The sequence below is a fragment of the Pararge aegeria genome, chromosome 8 (assembly GCF_905163445.1).
Source record: "Pararge aegeria chromosome 8, ilParAegt1.1, whole genome shotgun sequence".
In the NCBI taxonomy this organism is placed as follows: Eukaryota; Metazoa; Arthropoda; class Insecta; order Lepidoptera; family Nymphalidae; genus Pararge; species Pararge aegeria.
The window spans coordinates 3,378,961-3,401,595 of NC_053187.1; the positions used below are offsets into that span (position 1 = coordinate 3,378,961).

The 22,635-nt window shown below is 34.7% G+C and overlaps 1 protein-coding gene across 1 annotated transcript in view; it reads right to left on the minus strand.

The window, feature by feature from the left end:
* LOC120625968 (DNA N6-methyl adenine demethylase) overlaps positions 1–22,056 on the minus strand; it is a 70,234-nt gene extending 48,178 nt beyond the window's left edge. Inside the window, exons 1-2 of the mRNA XM_039893249.1 lie at positions 21,954–22,056; positions 13,820–13,863 (exon numbers count right to left, since the gene is read on the minus strand). Of these exons, the coding sequence (XP_039749183.1) occupies positions 13,820–13,863; positions 21,954–22,056 (147 nt within the window). The remainder of the gene's footprint in view (positions 1–13,819; positions 13,864–21,953) is intronic.
* Positions 22,057–22,635: the final 579 nt, after the last annotated feature.

A 22,635-nucleotide genomic window follows, 5' to 3' on the forward strand; every position in this document is an offset into this window, starting at 1 on the left:
AGCGATACTGAATACTTTTTTTAGAACTACATATAATTGAATGCCACATCAAAAAAAAAAAAACAACGCGCACGAAGTCACGGACATCAGCTAGTAATCTATAAATGTGTGAAAATTGCTAATCATAAGAACATGTCTGAGAACTATATTTTTCAAATTATCTACGACCATAATCTTTCTGCTGCAAACATAATACGCAACCCTATTTGACTTAAACGTAAGAGTTGTCACAGCGTATTTTTAAAACCAATTAGTGCAGTAGATTAATGAAACTGTGATTGTATATATTGTTGTTGATACTTATAGCACACGAACAGAAGAAGAAGAAAAAAAGGTGTGTCTCTATTCTATATCGGGAATTGAGTAATATAAGTCGCTACATTCAAACACCAAAACATATCAGTTAAAACTAAACGAGTTGCAAAGCTGTTGACGAATTCCGGCTGCGAAAACGTCATAGTATACAAAGGTCAGTATAGCGAGTGTGCAAAAGCTCTTACACTCGTACCAAGTGTAAAGTGACACTGTGTACAGTGCTTATACTGTGTAGTGGCGTGAGGCGGCAAGCAGTCTAGCCCGTATCGCTTTACATTACGCCTACGTATTTCGAATCGAGATACAAATCTACACAGCCGGTCTTGTTTGAAGGTTTTATCTCTCTTGGCCATAGATTATACCACCTGTAGACACGAGAAAGCCTGCTGATTAGAGCATCATGGTAGCTCTAAACCCTATATTCTCCTAGCCGGTTGGCGCAATGGGCAGCGACTCGCTTTCTGCCTCCAAGGCTGCGGGTTCGATTCCCACAACTGGAAAAATGTTTGTCTGATGAACATGAATGTTTTCTAGTGTCAAATATTAGTCAGCTATCTTAGTACCCATAAAACAAGCTACGCTTAATTTGGGGCTAGATGGCGATGTGTGTATCGTTGTAGTATATTTATTATTTATTCTATATTCAGTGAGGAGGCTTTTTCGGCTCTCTATCCAGCGGCGAGACATTCATTATTCTAATGTAGATAACGGTTCGCTAACCTTTCTAGTTACTATGACAATGTATTTATTGGGCGAATCTACACTAATAAATAAATAAATAAATATACTACGACAATACACACATCGCCATCTAGCCCCAAATTCCGATTCCGAAATAAGACCGACTCCGATCTTCTCCAACTTTTCGGAGTTATATGCGTCTTTAATTTAAGCAATTAAAATATCACTTGCTTCAACGGTGAAGAAGAACTTCGTGAGGAAACCTGCATGCCTGAGAGTTCTCCATAACGTACTCAAAAGGCGAGTGAAGTCTACCAATCCGTATTTGGCCAGTGCAGCGTGGTGAATTACGGCCTACGCATGTCGCTGTCGCAGGATTATGTATTTATTTATTTTTTAGCTTTCCAAGGGAAACATAAATCACTATGAAAAAGGCTCATATAATGATGTTGTGTGTGTCTGTGTGTGTGTGTTTGTCTGTGAGTTTGCTCGTAAGCAGCGAAAAATCCACTTCACAGTATGCTCTCTATTAAATTAAATAATTAATACGACATAGCTCATAAAGCGCCGTAATTCCGTAGTCATCCATTACGTAGGTGCTATACAGGGTGCTGCTTTTATGGCGGGCGTAAATTTTAATTCTGCGCGTTTGCACAGGCGCAGGGGGCAGGCAGTAATTGGGTTTACGGCTCATATCAACTGCAATTAGCCCGTCTCAGCTTTGCGCTTTTATTAGAAAAAATAACCGTGTGTGTGCCCACTTACAATTAGAATAGAATATCTCTCTTCGCTGGAATGTGGTCCGTTTTACAATTATTTGTGTCTCATGAGAATTTAAAAAATTCAATAGTATGCAAAAACTTAAACTACACTGAAATTAAAATTAATAAAACACTGCACAACTACGACTAGCATCTCTTGCTGCTTTAAAGTTTTTTTTTTTTTAATTACCAAAAAATCAAGAAATTAAAAAACAAATTAAAACACTGAAGACAAACGTTTTCACTTCTTTGCAGTACTTAGATACATTTTTATCCCGCGTACTTCTAAAATATAGAGAACGAATATAATCCATCTTCTTTTTTTTCTATTGATATCTATCTTTATTAATATATATCTATTATATAAAGACGAATTGCCGGTGCGTGTGTTTTGCTAAAACTCGATAATGGCTGGTTAACCCCACCAACCCACGTTGATGCTCAGCAGTCAGCAGGCATAGGACGAAGGTAACTTTTTTATTTAAAGGCTTACGATTTCTGCATTTAATTAAATACTACGAAACAATGGACGTTCGTAAATACATACATAATGTATTCACATATTAAGTAGGCCTTTAGCAGCTTTCACCACAGCTTTCTACACAAAAATGAGGCATCGGTATTATTTTGAAACTATGTCACTTTTGTTATATGTATAAGTGACATACTTGAAAGCGGTCCGACATATTGCCCTTTGTTTGAACTGTGATTCTGTTTTCTTACCATAAAGTATCAGTCTCGCAACAGAAGGCTAGTTATCGAGTATCGAATCACAATATCGTCAAAATACTTTGACTAACGCTAAGCTAACTTAATGTTGCTAGCTTTAAAGTCGCAACTTGTGTACTAGTGTTAGTGATATTTATTATTTCTGCTTAAACCCAGTTATAAATGTTTCTATATAAATTGAATTTAAAGCAGACCATACACACTCAGAAGCACTTTATTAACGAACTATGTAGATATACTTACTTACTTTACGCAGTTTTATTCAAACCCATAAAATTCAAAATTCAAAACTCATTTATTTCAAGTAGCACACACAGTAGTATAAGCACTTTTGAAACGTCAAGTTCTAATTATATAACAGTACTAATATTAATTAAATAATCATCACATAAGTACATTAGCTACATCCCTATCTCATTTAAAACTTGAAGACCAGCAAGCATAATGATAGAGAGAGGTAATACTAGGCTTACCTTGTTAATAGATACAGTATTATGTACTTAATAACTCTTAAATTCCTTAAGTTTGTTCAAAGAATTAATGTGTCTAGACGGATAAGCTAGAAAAGTTTGACTTCAAACTTTCAAGGACCGGTCTAGGTCTGCTACCGGCCAGAAAATAAAAAAACATTTTCTGTCGATGTTTAATACAAAAAAAGGGTAGAAGTCTCAAGTGCTATTTATATATTGAAAGTTGCCCACGGGTCAAGCTTCGACCATAATTCATTTTAATTATAAGTTTGAACATTGATAAGGTTCTATAGAGTCAAAGACTCATACTTTTTAATCACAGATTTCTATAAGGCTACAATGTCAATTTGCCAGTTTTTTTAAACTAATTTTGTAAAAACTATAATCAGATAAATGATTAAAAATACTTGCGTGTGTGTGTCAAATTCATGGTAGTGTGTGTAATGTATCTTTTTGTTATTGATTTAAGGTATGTGTTATGCTTATTTAAAAAAAAAAATGTTGGATTCTGCACTTAGATAAGAAGATAAGTGTTGGAAATTTCATACCGTCCGCGCAATATTCGTAAAATGGGGTACAAAGTTTTAGCTTGACGTATTAATACTTAGATATAGTACAATTTCTGTGTAGAATACAGAATCAGGACCAGAGATATAATAACCACTTTATGAAATTAGGAATATATTTAACTTGTATTCGGGAAATGCACATATGACACTTTTTATCCCTGAAAAACACCCGGGCAACGTTAAAACAGGAACGTGCACGTCTTCACGTAAGATAAACGTAAAACGATATTAGTGTATTTTTTCATAAAAGAAAGAGAGATGAAGAATACTAATTACTCGTCCTGAAGAGAGATAAAGAATACTATTTAGTCCGGATATAGAAAACAATTTAAGAAACCGACGAAAGGTGAACGAGGTTTGGTACAGTAATGTATCATAATACTAGCTGTTTCCCACATTCTTCATTCACGTTCATTAAGGTTCATACAGATATCGTTTATTTTCCTAATATAAAAAGGAGCATTTGTCACTCTACATATTTCAACTATGTCCAAAATCAAGTTGATTATTTGCTTATGGAGTACAAAAAAACAAATAAACAAACACACTAACGCATCTATAACATTAGTAAGGATTAATTAGCCATTATTTACAGTACAAAATATGTCACCCGAGGGCTATTACGGCGTCGTTTTAATGAAAGCATTCATAAAACACTTTCATACACAAAATTACGCGCAATAGTATTACAGGGACATAATTCGCGTGCGGACTTTCCATTGCGTCGGCACTTTCAGTCGTGAATTTCAGCCTCGCTGTAAATAGTGATCCACGTGGACAAAAGTGAAAATTTACAGCTTTTCACCATGTAGCTTGAGAGCCGGTGTACTTTATGTTCCTGATGTTTTAAACCCATCCAATCCATGCGAATGGTCGACACGATTAAACTACAAAGTGTGTGTTTGTTTAGTTTCATAATCAGACATCATCAAGCCTATAACAGTCCAATGCTCCAAACGGGAGATTTTGCTCTTAGTCACCACGCTGAACAGGGTTGGTGATCGCAGTATAGCTGTATAAGTTAGTAATAGCAGCAAAGAGGAATCCTGTCCGTTCTTCGTTATATTACCTTATTCGCTTCGTACGAAGAGGAATGGTGGACTTTTAGTTTATTTCTTATCGATGTACACCTCAAACTGCTTCTTTTGTTGGGTCAGTACAGACTGTTTTATTCATGTCGCAATACAGAATTTCGTGTCTAGATAATTTTTCAAAATTTTAAAAGATCAGATCAGTTACTAATCTTTATAAATATAGTTAAGTTACACAACCATTAGGTACAACCTTATGGTATCATATTAATAATCCACACAAAACACAGGTAAAACTTACAAAGAAAAACCATTGAAACTTCCATAAAATTTCACAATATTATCAGTTCTTTTATACTAACATTAACATACTAACATTGTAATGCAGGAGGGTGTTTTTTTTGTTTTACTACAACAAGTTATACTTTTCAATAAAGATCAACCTATATTACAATAAAATTTACATAAATGCTAATGCGGATATATTTTAATTGTAATTAAAAATAACGTGTAACAACTTTACAATTGTATTTAAAAAAAACAAATTAACCGAAATGCAAACTTTACGTTCAATTGGAAATAAAGGAGTTTATTAACTTTAATAAATTTAAACCACGTAACAAAATGGTTAACCGGCTCTCGTTGGAGAGTGCAATATCGCAATTATTCCATCTACTGCGGCCGCTGTCGGCCCGCTATTGATTTTCATTTTTTTGCCGACGCTCTTTCGTCTCGTTTAAAAATATCGACGCTTATTAAAACCGTGTGTGATGTGTCGTGTGTATACTGGACTTTATATGCCGGTGTGTGCTCCGTACTCATAATATACGCATTGTGACGTAAAAAATGGGAGGGTGGGACAAATTTAGAACAGGAAATTTTGTTGCACGGGATAGCATGAGTTTTTTATTTACTTTACTACAATTAGTACAGTTAATAAAAAAACTGTTTCTGTAGAGTTTAAAGTTGAGAAAAAAAGGAGAAAGAAAACATCTTCATTACTTTGTGTCCCTCACATAACTTTTAGCGTTAAACCCACATATTATTTATCTTTTGCGTATCTGCGTATTTCCATATAATTCGTTTTACCGTTTCAAGATTTGTATGTCATTCTGGATGTCTATATCATCTATACCATTGATGATTCGTAGATGGAAGTTCAATTTAATATTGCCTCTTGTAGGCTTGTCCCTAAATCTAAATGGTGACTGTCGAATGGGAAAGACCTGCCAAATGCATTTCTAGATGATTCTATAATTGATATCAAAAATTCGAACAAGATCATGGTCAGTAACTTTTTGAACAGTTAGTATTTAATCAACCGGTGTCGATCTGTTTTCTACGTACAAAATTTGCGATGAGTGTACAATTGTCGCTGTCAAATATCCTTTGCCTTTTTTGTGAAGAAGACCAATGTCAAATTGTTGGAAAAGTTACTGAATTCGGCAGCTCGTCTGATAAGGCGGGAACGGATGTTTGTCTTTTGGGAATAACCAAAAATTCGTTAATCTGATGGATTGCCTAAATAAATCTAATCTACGGCTATTTGAGTGAGAATAGAATCAGAAATTTATCTTTCATGAAATTAACGTCAAAGTTTGTGTACATTAATTTTCACTTTTGTTTTCAGCTTGGGACCGAAAAGGACTAAAAAATTTTTTTTTTAGTCTATTATACCTAAAGGTAACCGATTATAGTAACTGACTAACCTCTGTGTATGGCAGTTATATTCAATTCAAAATTAAATATAAAAATGTGATGGTTAGTGAAAAGCCATGGCTTAAAGAGAATGAGAACCGATGGCCACGGTTCTCAGAGCAGTTGATACGCGGTCAATGAGTACGGGCATCGGATCTCGTTGGCAAAAGTTTGATAATGCTTCAGTTCGAAGTTCAGTTCGCTATTTATCACAGTATTTCGGCCAATAGGAATAGTTTTCTTCGATACCAGTGGAAAACTATCGCCTATAAACAGAGCAATACTTCGCAGGGTATACAATAAACGCGACCAACAAAGTGCTGTCCAATGTCTATCAAACCTGAGGTGTAGATGCTAAGCCTCATGTGTCCGGAATAACACTGGTTACCACTCCAGACCGGAACACTGGACTGCTGCTTGGCGGCAGCACTTTCCCGGACGTGCCATAAAATTCGCAGTCCAGTTGTTCTTTTCATTCATTCTTATATTCCTTTCGTTAGCTGTAATCGCTCACTTTTTTAAATTCCTAAGTGAGAAGTTTCTTCCTGTCTTTTTATGTTCTATTTGTGAAAACTTGTAATCTTTATATATAAAAGAAAGTTGTGTTAGTTACACCATTTATAACTCAAGAACGGCTGGAACAATTGTTATGATATTTGATTTTTTGGATTCCTCCTAGACCGGAATGGGATAACAAGTATTAAAATATTAAATGCATCAAAAAAAAGTTGGCTACGCTACTTTATTTGTCCTACTACCCTCTATTATTAGCTGTAAGTTTTCCTAATCGATAAAATAAATATTAATTCTACCACTACTATTAAACTAGATTTTACTACAAGTACACCAAATATTACTATCAATTTGAAGCCGATAGTAATACAAACCACACCGCCGTCTATGGGCGACACCCACGCGTAGCGAATAAAAATATAGGTCAGATTCCACGGCCTCGAGCCATTGAGCAATCGAGTGCGTGCCGAGCGTGACACCGGCGTAAATAAAAACACGTGGTCCCACTCTACATGCTTTTACACGCAATGCCGCGGAGGAACTAACGTTTTATTGGTTTACCAATGTTTTTGCACTGGGGCTCTGATCCTGCATTCTCATGCTGCTTGCCGCCTCATCCTCTTTTTTCGGTCTAATAACCTTCTAAAAGGTTTTAACATCGTCACCGGTGGATGGGGGTGGGCGCATAAGGTCGACAGAGGTTAAAACATAGTGCAGGATGACATCGGGAGAACGTTGACCCTCTGAGAGTTAAAACCTCGGTTTAAGATGAACGCGTAGACTGTGGGTTTATGGACTAGTGTTAAGTCCAAGCGCCCTTGTCACCGTGGATAAGACGAATAGTGCGTAATATAATGTCGTTTAAATTATATATTCTATTTCTTGTTAATTAATCATAGTATGCTTTCTGATGGGAGATTTTGTCTTGACCTTCCGTGGCTAGTTACCCTACTGACGAAGACGTGTCACCGTATTCTGGTACGATGTCATACATGGGTTTAATACAACTTCCATACATTTACTATATTAGCCCGTAACCATCTTAGACTGCATGATCAGATTGCAGTCAAGGGCTAACATAGATAAAGACGCTAGATACATTTTTCAGTATATTGATAGACCGATTAGCGTTTCAAACTAGAAAAAAATCTGTTCAGCTTCAATATTAGCATAGATTGATTAAAACCTACTTGCAGTCAAAAGACTACAAAACGTAACGTCTTAACAATATTATTCAAAGATTTCACCTTCAGATTATCATGCGCCTTAAAGCAACGATGTTGTTTTCAATACGTCTTTATCTTCATGCCCCATATACTCGCAGGTAGGGGGGAGGGGGGTTACATGGTGTTGCGTAGGTACACACATGTGGTGCGTAGTACATCAACGTGCCACACGTGAGGCGATTCTTTTATAAATAGATACAAGTGTGTAACACACACAATATGGGGCAAGAACGTTGAAAAACTCTTATCTTATTACCACTAACAAAACAGTTATAATATTAGCAAATATTAAGGATATTTGCTTATATTATAACTGCAAATATTAAGGATATTTGCTTATATTATAACTGTTTGGTTGATCTACTGGTTAGTAGATGTTGTTGGATAATTACGTAGCTATATGTACCTACCAAGATGGGGATAAGAAATATACTTTTACCGTTTACCCGTTTAGCGAGATACCTTTGCCCAGCACGTTATAGTTTGAGAATAATTATCATTATACATGCGGAATGAATCCATCTATTAACACCTCTTGGACCCCATACCATTTTTTATTGACAAAGACACTTATACGTCATCTCCCAGGGTAGCTAAAAATAAATTTGAGATTGGACCCACCACTCCGCTTTTATGCGGGTTTGCGGGTGATAATATCCGAATCTTGCACTCAGGTCCTACTGATTTAGTAATAGGTATACGTGACAGGGACCGACGCGCAAAGGTTAAACATACTCCCCAAGGCATGAAAAAGTTTAGCCCATCGAGTCTTAGATATTTTATTTTATTTCAACAACAATGATGTTTAAATATCCGAAGTAAACTGATTTAACAAAAATGACCACAGCATAAACTGGGACAGATAAGATAACGTCTTATCAGCCTCACCCAATCTTTATTTACTCTGTTATGTCAACCCCGCGATATGAATCATCCATGAATGGAACCCTGAGCCTTAGACTAAAGGAAAAGATCTTTAAATTTCTATCAGATGTACGATGGAATCAAATATGTGAAAATATGAAACGATCTTCCACGTCATGTTTGGTATTCAAACATCAGGCTAGTTTTAAGAGATTTCTGAATATCTGCTGTATAATTTTTTAACTATGTTTGCGGCATTTTTAATCAGCTTTACATGTAGATATCTAACTATTCATACAATTACTTTGTATTATTTAATTAATACATGTTCTTACGTTAAGAAATAAGCATGAATAATGTACGTACACGTACAAAGAAATGTACACAAACATACGTAGATTGTACACATTTTGTAAACTAATAAAGTGGTCTGTAGGAAAGTCTCGCTGATGAAGCCGGTCCGAACAGTAAGTTTAAATTTGGAATTATTATCTCACTAAGAGGCCTTAGTGAGAAATATAATATTACGATAAATCCCCTGAAGCATATATGTAAACTGACAAATAAAAATCAACTCCTGTAGTTTCCATTATCCACCTTTTATTCTAAATATATATTATATTTATTAACCTCTGCTCTGTTTAATTATAGGTTATTGAAATGCATTATTAAACCGTTGAATAATAAGCGTTCTCGAGGCTCACAATATGTCATGCGTAAAACTGGATTTACTAATAAATGCATTTGTTCGCTCCTTGTAACATTTTTTTCTTGTCTGTGCATACAATATTTGTGATAATAGGAATGTTTGGAGTATTTATTTTTGAAACGTTTATCATTTACTATCTATTCATTAGAGAATGCGTGAAGATAAATTTATTTCAATGTTAATGGACAGGATGTCCATTGATTTTCAAGAAACAAAAAAAAAACCCATGTTTTTAAATATTAGTTTAAATTGTTTGAAAATTCATGAAGTTTTATGAAATTATGCAAAATTATATAAATACTTATTTGTCTTAAATAGTATAATCTACTTATCTATTTATACAATTCACTTTATTAGTATCCACAGATATATATACAGACGTTAAATCGTCAAACTTAACTCGTAGGTGCATTACATTTGAGACGTTTAGACTAAGGAAATATTTTTTTAAAAATCGAAGTCTTAGTAAAACTATCAAGGTTTTTTTTTACTTTATTACACATCTACACCTACATAGGTTTTACAAGAGGTAGAGACATAATGTTAATGCCTTTTCGACCAGTCAATCTTCGGACGAGAAAAACTGTGTGGGTTTATTATAACTTAAAAATATATTCATATTCTAATTTACCACATTAGTTTTTATAGTCGCTACTATACTTAATTACTTACTTAATTTTAATTTTAGAATTTAATTTAGTTTTTCCTTGTGTGGTATATATACTTAAATTTATATAGAGTGACTTATTTTTTACAATCCATACATCCTAAGTAGCATTTTAAATGCGTGAGTTTGTTTGTTTGTCTTCCTTCACCGCTGAATCACTGTAACGATTTGACGAAATTTCAAAAAAGTTTTGCTTGCATGCTGGTGACCGGAAAAGGATATTCTTTCAGAACTAAACTATTCCCGCGGTGTTATTAAAAAACCGAAACAAAAACGATAAACGCCGCGGGCAATGGCTAGTTTATAAATTACACATCAAAAGCCTATAACAGTCTTTTACAATTTTTTACGTCTGTCATGTGTCAGTTTACGAGTCCCCTAAACTTTTTGATCGGATCGGAATCGGTGTCCGAACTTTTAACGGCGTCTAACGTCATTAGATTTCACATAAGAGTTCATGAAACGTTTTTGTCTCTAGGAATCGCCAAATTGACTAAGTATCCGATTAAGGCGATTCCTAGGTTTAGTGAAAACGGGTTATTATGGAACAAAATTATCAGAGCAGTGATTAGCGGTCAAGACGAGATCGGTCCGATCCACTCTCCATTCTCTTCACTCGCGTGCCACGCGGTTTAATGACCTTTCTAACATCATTCGTTCTAAACAAAACTATGGTTAACTTATACAGCCATACAAACTTAAAGATATGTACTTTGAGCTTATAACCAATGCAATTCAACATGTATATAAATAAATATTTTTAAGACAACATTTGGGAAATTTAGATTAGAGGACTATAGAGGATTTGAAATGCTATAATTTTTAATGCTAGAGAAACTTTTACTATGTCGGAAATAAAGGTTATTTGATTTGAATTGATTATGTTTATTTAAACCTTTTAATGAAAGACATTCGAAAGCAACTCTGGTATCTTTTCACGCTTGGATATTGAAATGATTTCGATAAAATTTGGCAACTCAGGAAATTCATAGCGACCCTAAAATTCTGACGGTCATTTCTAAAGAATACTGACCGGCCTATTACAGGGCACTGGTCTCCTCTCAGAATGAGAATGTTTTAGGCCGTAGTTCACCAAGCTGGCCGTTCGTGCCGATTCGTAGACTTCACACGCCTTCGAGAACTCTCAGGCTTGTAGGTTTCCCCACCAAACTTGTTTTATACCAAACTTAATGACGACCAAAAAGAAAAAAGAAAAACTCATAATATCGACTAAATTCCATTATTAATTGTAAAAGAAATGGGGAGTTCCTCTGCAACCTTTTTGTGCAGACCGATAGGAGATCTCAGAAGTTCACTGGCAATAGGATACTTTTAACTCGGAAGAGATGATTCCCGCGGTTATAAAAAAAAACCTAATCAAAAAGTGGTTAAAGTAGCTATACAGTACAGCTAGTTTGAAAATAACAACATATTTATCGAAATATTATTTATAAATTCCAAAAAAATATTTGTCGAATTTATCCGTAATTGTACAGTAGATTCTATTCATCATCTGCGTGGACTTAAGAATTGCTTCCAGAGAAGTAAAAAATTAAAGAGTAATAAAAATAATGAATTATATTGCTGCAGTATAACCTAGGTTAGTAGGGATATATTAATTTAATATAATAGCGTAAATATTATTTTTAATTATTCAGAGAAGTATTAGCTAGGCCATATTACCTATTTCTGATGAAATGATGATGATGAAATGTGAGTTGAAACTCTCTGCCACTGACATTTAAATTTAGAAGGTAGAGGCTCTTTTTAGCAGATTGTTATCTAGAAAGAGTTTTTATCTAAAATATATCTAGAGGGTAGAAATGGTGGGTAGAGTGGTATGAAAGTATTAAGTAATATAAATCTTTCACAAAAGATGATAATTGTTACCTAAATGAGAACTCTATAATTCGTTTCCTGACTTCGTCAACCCGCCTTTTAACCACGTGGTTGGTAATAGCGGTAGTAGTTTAAATTGGCGTTGGCGTGCACTTCATACATGCACAAAATCACTGCCTAACCTATAATTTATATATAACTGGTAACTGGAGGATTTTTGCCGTTTTAAACAATTGCCCTGCTGTATGCATACCCTAAAGTGACGGCAAAAGTGACGTTCATCTATCAAAGGAAGATCATATAATATTCCTATGTAATACCTTTCTAAGTCTGCCAACCTGGATTGGATCAGTATGGAGATTTTAACCTTTATGACCTTCTCTCGTATCGAAATATTCACTCTTTGTTTGATGGAACCAATACTTATTGAGACGGAAGCCTGAATAGCAATCCAGAACTATACCGTGTAAATTAGAATCCAGGAAGCAAAGCACTTGTTCAAGTCCAAGTTATATCGACTACATAATGGTGCAGATTCATACGTCCGTTAGAGTTTGACCGCAGAAAGTGGATGGAATAGTTCTTGACCACACTTTCCGATGTCATATATGTCATTTCCGACGGACATATGTCATTACCGAAGGACAAGTACATAGTGCAGTTTTGTTGTCACTGCTGATGATGCAACCAGCTTCGTATATATATTAAGACTCTTATGTTATATTTTGATACCTCGGTCCACCAACCTGGATTAGACCAGCGTGGAGAGTCGTAGTTCTAAGACTCTCTCTCGTATGAGACATGTGTATTATGACTATTTAATGATAAATTAATTAAGTTGATGATGATGGTGATGAATTTAATTCGAATTTTTTATGGTTTTGGTCTAGGGAGGCTTTGGCCGTGGCTAGTTACCACCCTACCGACAAAGACGTGCCGCTAAGCGATTTAGTGTTCCGGTGCGATGTCGCGTAGAAACCGATTAAGGTACCACTACCATGCTCCCTAAAAGGTTTGCCCGCTATCATCTTAGACTGAGATTGCAGTCAAGGGCTAACTTGTAGATTAAAAAAAAAAGAAACTGGTCTATTGTGTATACATTGTGCTTTCGTTCACATTTTTAAGCCAACTTATACAGGTTTCCTAATGTCAGAAGGTAGGTAGGTAATTATTTGCGAATTTCATCTTCTTATGACTACTAAACAGATCATAAATATTTTTGTCCGTGTAAGCTAATATCTTGGCCAAATTTCAGGATCATATTTTCATTTCAAACTGTAAATTTTAATCCCGTCAAGATCGTATTAAAATTTTATGAAGTCCTAGTATACCTCGAAACTTAATAAAATAGTTGCAATAAAATAAATATATCTACTATAAGGACATTATGTTTTTCTAATAGTGAGTAATAACATTATTTAATTTATATAATTTAATGATAATGATTGGGTTTAAATGATTGTCTTTACTAATGATTTTCTTTCCCCTGCAACTAAGCGGTAAGTTTGTTGTTTGCAGTAGGTACTATAATATATATAATGAATGGTAATCGAAGCCACTATTATTTTAATTTTATTAAACTCCCACCGTTGAGCCATTGATACTTTAAAATAAATCAGTTCCTCATTCCCGAAGACCTGAATCACATCCTTACCAAAACACGAGAAAAACTGTATTATGTACATGAATTTTGTTTAAAATAATCCGTTAAGATTTAACGCAACATTAAGACAATAAAAAGACACACATGCAAACCTTTTGCTTCTTTTAAACCGTTCGGCAAAAAGTTTACTTTAAAAAAGGTTAGTCCTCAACGCACCTCAAGACTCCACAGTCCGAAAATCCCTTCAAACCAGTCACAATAAAATACAGGTGATAAAATTAAAAAAAAAATCACAGCACACGCGGCGTTCCGAAATTAAAATAAATTAAATTCGCGCGGGAAGTAGTGATGTGTAGCGATCGGTAATCGATTATCGATGTTACGTAAGGCGCGCGGAGGGCCGGCGGCGTCGCACGTGACTGGTGCCAGTGTGACGGACCGAGCGAGCGGCAGCGCGGCCCCCCTTTCCCCTCCACACACCGCCTGCGCCTCCCGCACACACGTACACTACCAGACGTTTGATAAACAAATTACGAATTTGAGATACGTGGAGAGCTTTAATAGCTTGTTCTTTATAAATTACGCGTTATAACAAATTAGATTGGCGTAAAAATGTGTCTTTAAATTACGATATTGAATACATACTTTAAATTGCTTAGATACATATTAAACCTAAGTATGTGTTTTTTATAACATAGCCGCATAGTGGTCCTTTATGGGGCCTTTATTCTTTAGACTTAGAAATTGGAACTCAAGCGTAAATGCAACTTGTATGAATAGTTCTAATTTTACCTCATATAATATAATATTTTACAAATAATTTGTACGTAGTTACGAACATAAAATAGTTTTTTCCTAGTAATATGAATTTAAACTACAGAAACAAAAAAATAAGGCTGTTTCTAAAAATCAGCCATAGACCTTATTCTAAGCTTAAATCAATAAAACGTTAACTCGATATGATAAATCAGTAGGAGCATGCAACAGTCAGCTAAACGTCGTGACCTTGAAATTCTTTTAAAATAGACTGTATGTATAAATTCATATTTATGTTGAACATCGGAAGGTATTAACCAACTTTGGAAAAAGGTGAAGGCTCTACATTAAAACTATTAAAGGTATTATAAGTCTTTGAGGTTTACAGCAACATTATAATTCTTGTTTGTTTGAAATTGATAACTCCTTTAAATAATGGTTTATTTATAAACAATCCCATAACTTCTCATAAATCATTTATAATAGGCCATTGTTATGTTAAACGACACAACAAAATGGAAAGCAAATCGAAAGAATCGAATCACAATAATTTCAATTCGTTTGCAATATACGTCGTATATAGGAATCTCGTAACATTTTATCTGATGTTTTGATCTCTTTTACTCTCTTGTATTGAAAATGCTCCATCTCTATCTAATTGGAAAGCAGTGTAGAATATAAATACTTGGAAATAACTGTAGGTATAATAATATTTCCTTTAAGATGCTTATATATTTGATAAGATTAAGCTTAAAGCACACAAGATTTTGTTATACATTTAATATAACATTGGCTGCTATCTATTTTTAATGAAAATATTTTAAAATTTTCGTCATCAGCATCCAATAATTATTTGCCATAGGTGTACTGTACTTTTATCGGGTTAAAGTCACTTATAATTACTGGTACTGGAGGTTTAACGTGCTCTACAAAGCATGAAGTAATACTTTAAAGTCCACCCAGTTACTGACGTGGTTATTGTTTAATATTTGCCGCAAAAAGTTCCATTACGATGCCCTCAAACTTTTTAAAACCAATTTTTTTTACATTTCAAAATTTTAATATAAATTATTTCAAAAATAAATTAAATTATTAAGGCCGCCAAATTGTATACGTTGTTTTGTTATACTTTTCTTTTTTTATGTACTTTTAGCGGTGTGCAATAAAAGTATATTCATTCATTCATTCATTCAAATTATATACATTATGCCGGTATAATAATTTTGGGACTATAAATATATCGATGTAGAAGGTATCGATAATAAATAATGGAACAAACTCACTGCTTTTATTTACTTTCTAACTTTGCATTGTTAATTTTGATTAAACAATTAACAAACACTAAACAATGCGTAAATAAATTAATGTTAAAAGGTTATGAAACAAGGGCCGTGACGTGTGATTTTAATTAAAAAGTTTTTTGACCGATGTAGCCGCCACACAGCGCCGCACCGTTTACCAAATATAAATAAGGTTATGTACAAAACAGTACCTATTCAATTGAATAAAAGTTTTAATCACATATTATTAAAATTAAACTTAATTTGCTATACTCCGCGAAATTCAGGAGGATTTGTGTAGTGTTATTTATAATTTCTTCAATCCTTACACTCCACACCAAACAGATCTTCGCCAATGTACTCTTTACGCACGCTTCGCTCCGAAACCGGAGCATCCTCAGGAGATGTTGACTTTACGATGAATAATTGTTAAGTGCACTCTTAACAATTATTCATTGTAAAGTCAATTCATCATTTTTCATCATTGTAAAGGATTGAAGATATTTTAAATTCACCATACAGATTTTCATGCTTTTAGCGGAGTATAGCCAATTAAGCTTAAATTTCATAATATAATTTCATGGAATTCCGCAAAGTAACGCCTGCTAGAAGCAGGCGTTACTTTGCGGAATTCCATTAGTTTTCATCACGTTGTACATTTCCAATAGTTTTCATCACGTTGTACTGTTTAAAATTTCTACTAATCTATTCAATATTTAATAGTAGTTGAAGTGGAATTACAAAAAATGATTCTCTTTGTTTTCGAGCTTTCTTTTTGATGTTACAACCAGTAGTTACTCCTGGTCCCAAAATAAATCAACATTTCTTAAATATAGTTCAACGTGTACATACCACGATAATATTTTAAAATATTATCATAAGTATACCTTTAACTATATTTAAGAAGTGTTTTTACTAAACCTTTAGGTAAACTCACTTATCAATCCCTTCAGTAGGATATTTATGATTATCTATAAGAAACGTTAAAACAAAGAGTCATATTTCATGAGCATTTATCATACGAAGCTTCTACACGTGAACTAAATCAAAGAAAACACATTTATTACTTACATCAGATACACGATAATTAACATGCTCAGCTCCGCTCGCTCCGCTCCAGTCCGCTTCACGATAACGTTGTAACTTTGATGCTCGCGAGTATCGGAAAATATTTAGGGTAACTTTATCAACTAAGTTATAGGAAAATGGAATAATATCGACTGGGGCGGTCTCCACATTATTTAACTAGATGGCGCCACAAAGGTCCTGCATCACACTCGCGCTGCACCGAGCTCAGTGCAAGATCTTCCTATTGTTACGGTCGAGCACTTCACCATATATTCCAACGTTTGATATTGAGTGAGTGAGTGAGAGTCATTTTTAAATACGAGTATATTCCTCTTACGAACAGTAGCCTTAGTACAAGAATTGCCCGCACGCAATCGAGGAGTCGTTCTCGAATAACGAGATACATGATCATCACAGTAAGATGGATCTTGAAATTGATTTATGAAATTATAGCATTAGTATGAATATCATTATTAGTTCTGTTTTGTTTTGAAATTAATGCAATAACTGTCATAAAGACAAGCGTTTACTGTAACTGCTATTTCGGTTAAATTTCTCATCCAGGAAAATAATTATGCTTAGTAAAAACTGGAGTGTGCTCACAAACACAACACAAAATATGCTCTTATATGTAAATAAAAACATTTTGCGGGAGTCTCATGTCTGGATTCACTGAGAGAGGTCAATCTTAAGACCAAAATATTATGTTAGAGTAGCAGAATTCAAAATTTCGAAAAAACAAGCGACATTTTTTTACGAAATTCCTACGAAACCATCAAACCAGATTAAACCGGTTTAACCTTGTTACGTCACTGCTAATGAACATCCGCCTACGAGTTTAAATGTAGCCCGTAGAGGGTCTACGCGCTACGAGGCTTATGCAAAAGGTAATATATCGCACCACTTATATAGAGGGAGTATTGTCATAGGAAACGCATCGGTATGCATATATGTACTTGCCTAAATCATAACGCAAATATGCAGCGGTGATAGCCTAGTTGTTACTACTTCACCCTTGAAAATGTCTTTAGCGGGAACAAGTTCGATTCCTGGCACTTTTAACCTGTCGGAGTTATTTCCGTTATAAAAATACCACTTGTTTTAATGGCAACGTGGTTGAGGACTGCATAAACCCTTCTCATGCTTTGAGATGCTATAGTGAGCCGGTACTAATATATAAATAGCTTATATGGACGATGTCTAGCTTACATACACCTATGAAATACACATAGTCATCATATACGAACCGCTGACTGGCGCAGTGGGCAGCGATCCTGCTTTCTGTGTCCATGGCCGTGGGTTCGATTTCCACAACTGAAACATGTTCGTGAATGTTTTTCAGTGTCTGGGTGTTTATCTGTATATTATAAGTATTTAATTGTATTATATTCATAGAAATATACATCAGTCATCTTAGCACCCATAACACAAGCTGGGCTTACCTTGGGGCTAGATGGGCGATGTGTGTATTGTCGTAGTAAATTTAGTTATACATTTTTCATTTGTCAGATGAAAGGCTTCGGTCGTGGCTAGTCATCAGCAATAGGGTTATTGACAAAGAACTGCCAAGTGATTTAGCGTTCTGATACACTTCCTGGGTTAGGCCAATTATTGTAAGGTTTTCTGTTAAAAGTTCTTTGTTTCGGCTTAGAGTTAATAAATTTGCAGGGTATCTACTTATCTACTATCAGATTTCAGAAAATTGCTTCAGAGTAACTTATTATTGCAAAAGAATATTATATCAGCATTGAAGTACTGGATCTGCCGTGCTCTATCACGCAGTATTTTGTATGACCTTTTGTTTTGCGGTCTGCTATTCTACCTTACAATGCACCTCGTGGTTTACCAAGTGAATCATGATAAAACTGGATATCTTATTGTCTTTTTCCTATTGGATTGGTAATTCCTAAAATTTGCGCATTCAACTACATTTTTGCTGACTTGTCAAATAACGTGAAAATTCTATTTATTACTTTTTAGTGTAAGTTAATATGTTTTAAAAAATATATATAAAAACAAAAACACTATAAAATGAGATTCTCTTCAAGTAGTTGTGAAAATAAACTATAAACACATTTATACTGCGAGTCAAGTAAGGAAAAATTGACTGGCTTACTAACAGATAGTGATTTTTAATTTCGACTTATTGATCGATAAATGACAACAATCGATCATATATGACGTTGCCAAGATGGTATCTCAAATCTAAATGTACCATGTTCTCTACCAGTTAACGGATTTATATAACTCAATGATTTTTGACTATCGAAACGTTGATAATAGTTTGTAGACCAACCAAATAGCTAAAGTCAACGCCTCTATCGGAAAATTGACCGAACTGTATGAAATATTTATTTAAAACCATTTTAAAATACTTTCAAAAGGAGGTTACCAATTCTAAACTTATGTTGCTAGCTACCTTTGACAATTAATCTGAACCGGTTTCGTTTTATATTTTCTTCAATGAAATTGATACTTAAACGCAGTCCCATAACATGTCACAAATTTCTGTAAAGGATTTAGAGTCACAGAAAATGATTTCCTACGAATCCCAGACTTCAGTTCACCGCTATAACGTCCCGGTTAGTTATTGAGACTTTGAACATTTATATCCTCTATTATTTGAAAAAGTCATGAATTCCGTATAGCAACTTGTACCCGGGAGAGAGAGAGAGTTCAAGGTGGCCGGTGGCATTGCATTTGGCGCGTAGGCGCCAATCAATAATCTAACATGGAAAGATAGACCCCTCCTGACAACTGAACGTATTTCTTTTATATCGATATAATAATTTTAGTATGAATGAGTTGCAAACTAAACTCTAACTTTGACATTTCTTTCAACACGTGTGACCTATTTAGGACTAAGAAGATAAGCATTGAGTTATTTTAACTAAAATACTCGTTGGTCAAATTTAAGTTAATATAAATTTAGGCATTTCACAAGAACTTTAGCTTTTTTATTATTGTGAGGTCGACTTTTTAGTCTAGTTGCTAGTATGTTTATCTGTATAAGGTCTAGATTTCTCGGTTTTTGATTGGTAATAGTTTCTTGGTGCGAGTCAAGAGTTTTCTATTAGATGACACTTTTATAGCGTTGTCGACTCCTACCACTTAGAATATCATAGTTTTCGAAATCATGGAAATCAGGTCGCTGGTTTTCTCTGCTGACAATTTGTATGTTTTCGTTTCTACACAGTACACTGTACGTTGACTACTATATCTTAAGCCTTGCTTTACAAAATTTGACCTGTCATAAACTTATAGATTCGTGGCTCTATTGACTTTTAGGACATTACCCATATGTTGACTTAATAATGTCAAAACTCACAAAAATTATAAAAAATCTAAATATTAGGCAACATAATCCTTTACAATAACGTTTAAACGTACTGTCACATATATATAAACTAACGATATATTCTTGCGTTCGTAATAGAACACGGTCACGTCCCTGGGCATTCCACAGTTTTGTATGGATACAGCTTTTAGCCGAATATGCAATTAATGAAAGGCTGTATAGGTGCATGTGCGAGCGAGACGGCAATGTCGTCCACACCACTCGATATTATATTGAACAACTTTATAACTACACGTATTAGACGGACGAGTTTCTACAGCGTTTTCTCATTTCCCGGGCACGAAACTTTTCTAATATTATAGTTTCATTCATATTGTCGGTAGTTTCGCGGAGTTTTCTTTCGTGGAAAATGAAAGACTATTTCCATAACTATTATTTCGCTTTTATTGCTTTGCCAGTTTTCTTCTGCTTCAAATAGATTTGTTAAAGTTAGTTTTCCACTTTATCGCTCGGAAATAATGTTTGTTCTTGGAAAGTGTTAAGCTACAAGGTTCTTTATTGGTACGAGTGCGCGCCATAAAGCAATTTTTTTATTTTATATGCATACTAATAAATAAAAATAATTTTCTCCTCAGGGTAATTTCACTGTCATCATCATGAGCCCAACCGAGGTACATCAATAGGCCCACTGCTGGGCTCAGTCCCTCTCCAAATATAAATATCATATAATAAAAATCGTTAAGCCCACCAACTCTCTTTTCTATGAGATTGATGAGGTTTTTGCCCAGGAATATTTCAGTGGAATGTTATAAGTTTCGGCGTGATGAATTTAGAAAATCTCTTTAGATGTATGCAGAAACAATTTCCAAGTGAATTTCCCGCATTAATACAACGGTTGTTACTACAATAAGAACGTGGAATAGACGGCACAGTAGAGATCGAATTGAACGTAAATGTTGATTTTTAATTATGTAGAGCTGTGCAATTTATGCAGGGCCGTGTCTCAGTTTTCTGTGTAAACACGACGAACGAGCAATTTGCGTTCGGAAATATGCACTTAACGAACCGCTTGTGTTCGGAAAATAAAAGGAGCAAGCGCTTTTTAGTTTAATAATTTAATATTGTGGAATTTAAAAATGACTGAGTGAAAATATTCCATTTTTCATGAGTGGCGCTACTATTTTATTATTAAACTCATAATCATGTAGAAGTCAGTAAGAGATCTAGTACCTACGCTTCAATATCAGATTAGCTCAATGGTCAACCTTCAACCGCTCGATAAGTAAATTTGCATCGTGGGTCTTGTGAGGCTTTTGCCGTGTCTTTTATGCGTTCCAGTACGATGTAGCTTAGAAACCTATAGGGGGAGTGGTTTTACATAACTGCTGTAACCTAAACAGGTTAGCCCGGTACCATCGCGTATTACCGGTTGAGATTAGAGTCAAGGGCTAATAATTATTTACATAAAAGAAAACCTCGTAAAGGCATCTTGTATAAATTTGCCAAATATAGCTTAGGATTATAACGAGTCAACACAAGAGTTTCATTAGAAAAACTTCTTTTGTCAAAACTTTACTCACAATGGTCGTAATTAAAAGTTAGCGGGAACATTCTGTCAGCAAGCCGCCATAATGCCACACCAGAGAGCACAAAAAGGGCGCGAAACTTGCCACAGATAAACAACTTGTACTTCTTTTTGTAACTCGATGAGTTTAATACACCGCTTAGTTTTAAATTGCTTTTCAAATTGTGATTTCGCATCTGAATTTTTTAAATTGGCTTCATAAAACTTTGGATTATTTTCACATTTTTCTTAGGTTCTTTATATCTTTAGATCTTGCAGATTCCATGCATTGTGCACCTTCGATTCCCTTACCATCTTCTCCCCTAGTGAGGAGGATCTCCCAGCTCTGCACCTTCATCTCTACATTATTGTCGCAGCTCATGAAACATTTATTCTGATTGTTCCATCGTCTCATGTCTGCTTTGTTTACGTTAAAGTGAGATATTTTGTTAGGTCACGGTGTTTTTACGTACATTTATGAGCGAGTGATATTTCTGGTGGATTACAGTCAGTGGCGTGCACAGGAATTCTGACCAGGGTATGCATAAAGAAGTAAGATGGCATAAAATGGCGAAATCCTCCTCTGTTGCCAGTTATATGAAAATTTTAGGTAGGCAGCGCTTTTGTGCGTGTATGAAGTGAACGCCACTGATTACAGTAGGCATTACTAAACGAAGGGAACAGATAACCACTAAGTCCAAGTACTAAATCGAGCCATAGAGAGCAGGATACAGGTGGCACTAAAATACCGTTTCGTTTGGAACTTTCTAGAAAAGTTCTATTTCCAGCAGTGCACGACAGATAATGATAAAATTTGATAATTTTTTTCTTTTTAGATATGTCATGTTTTTATGGCAAGAATTGTTTTAAGTCATTAGTAGAATAAACAGGTATCAAACCCAGTTTACTCAAGATAATTAAAACAACATAAGCAAACCCACAGTTTATAGATATCATTTTACAAATTAATGACCATGCGATACGGAAATTAAGC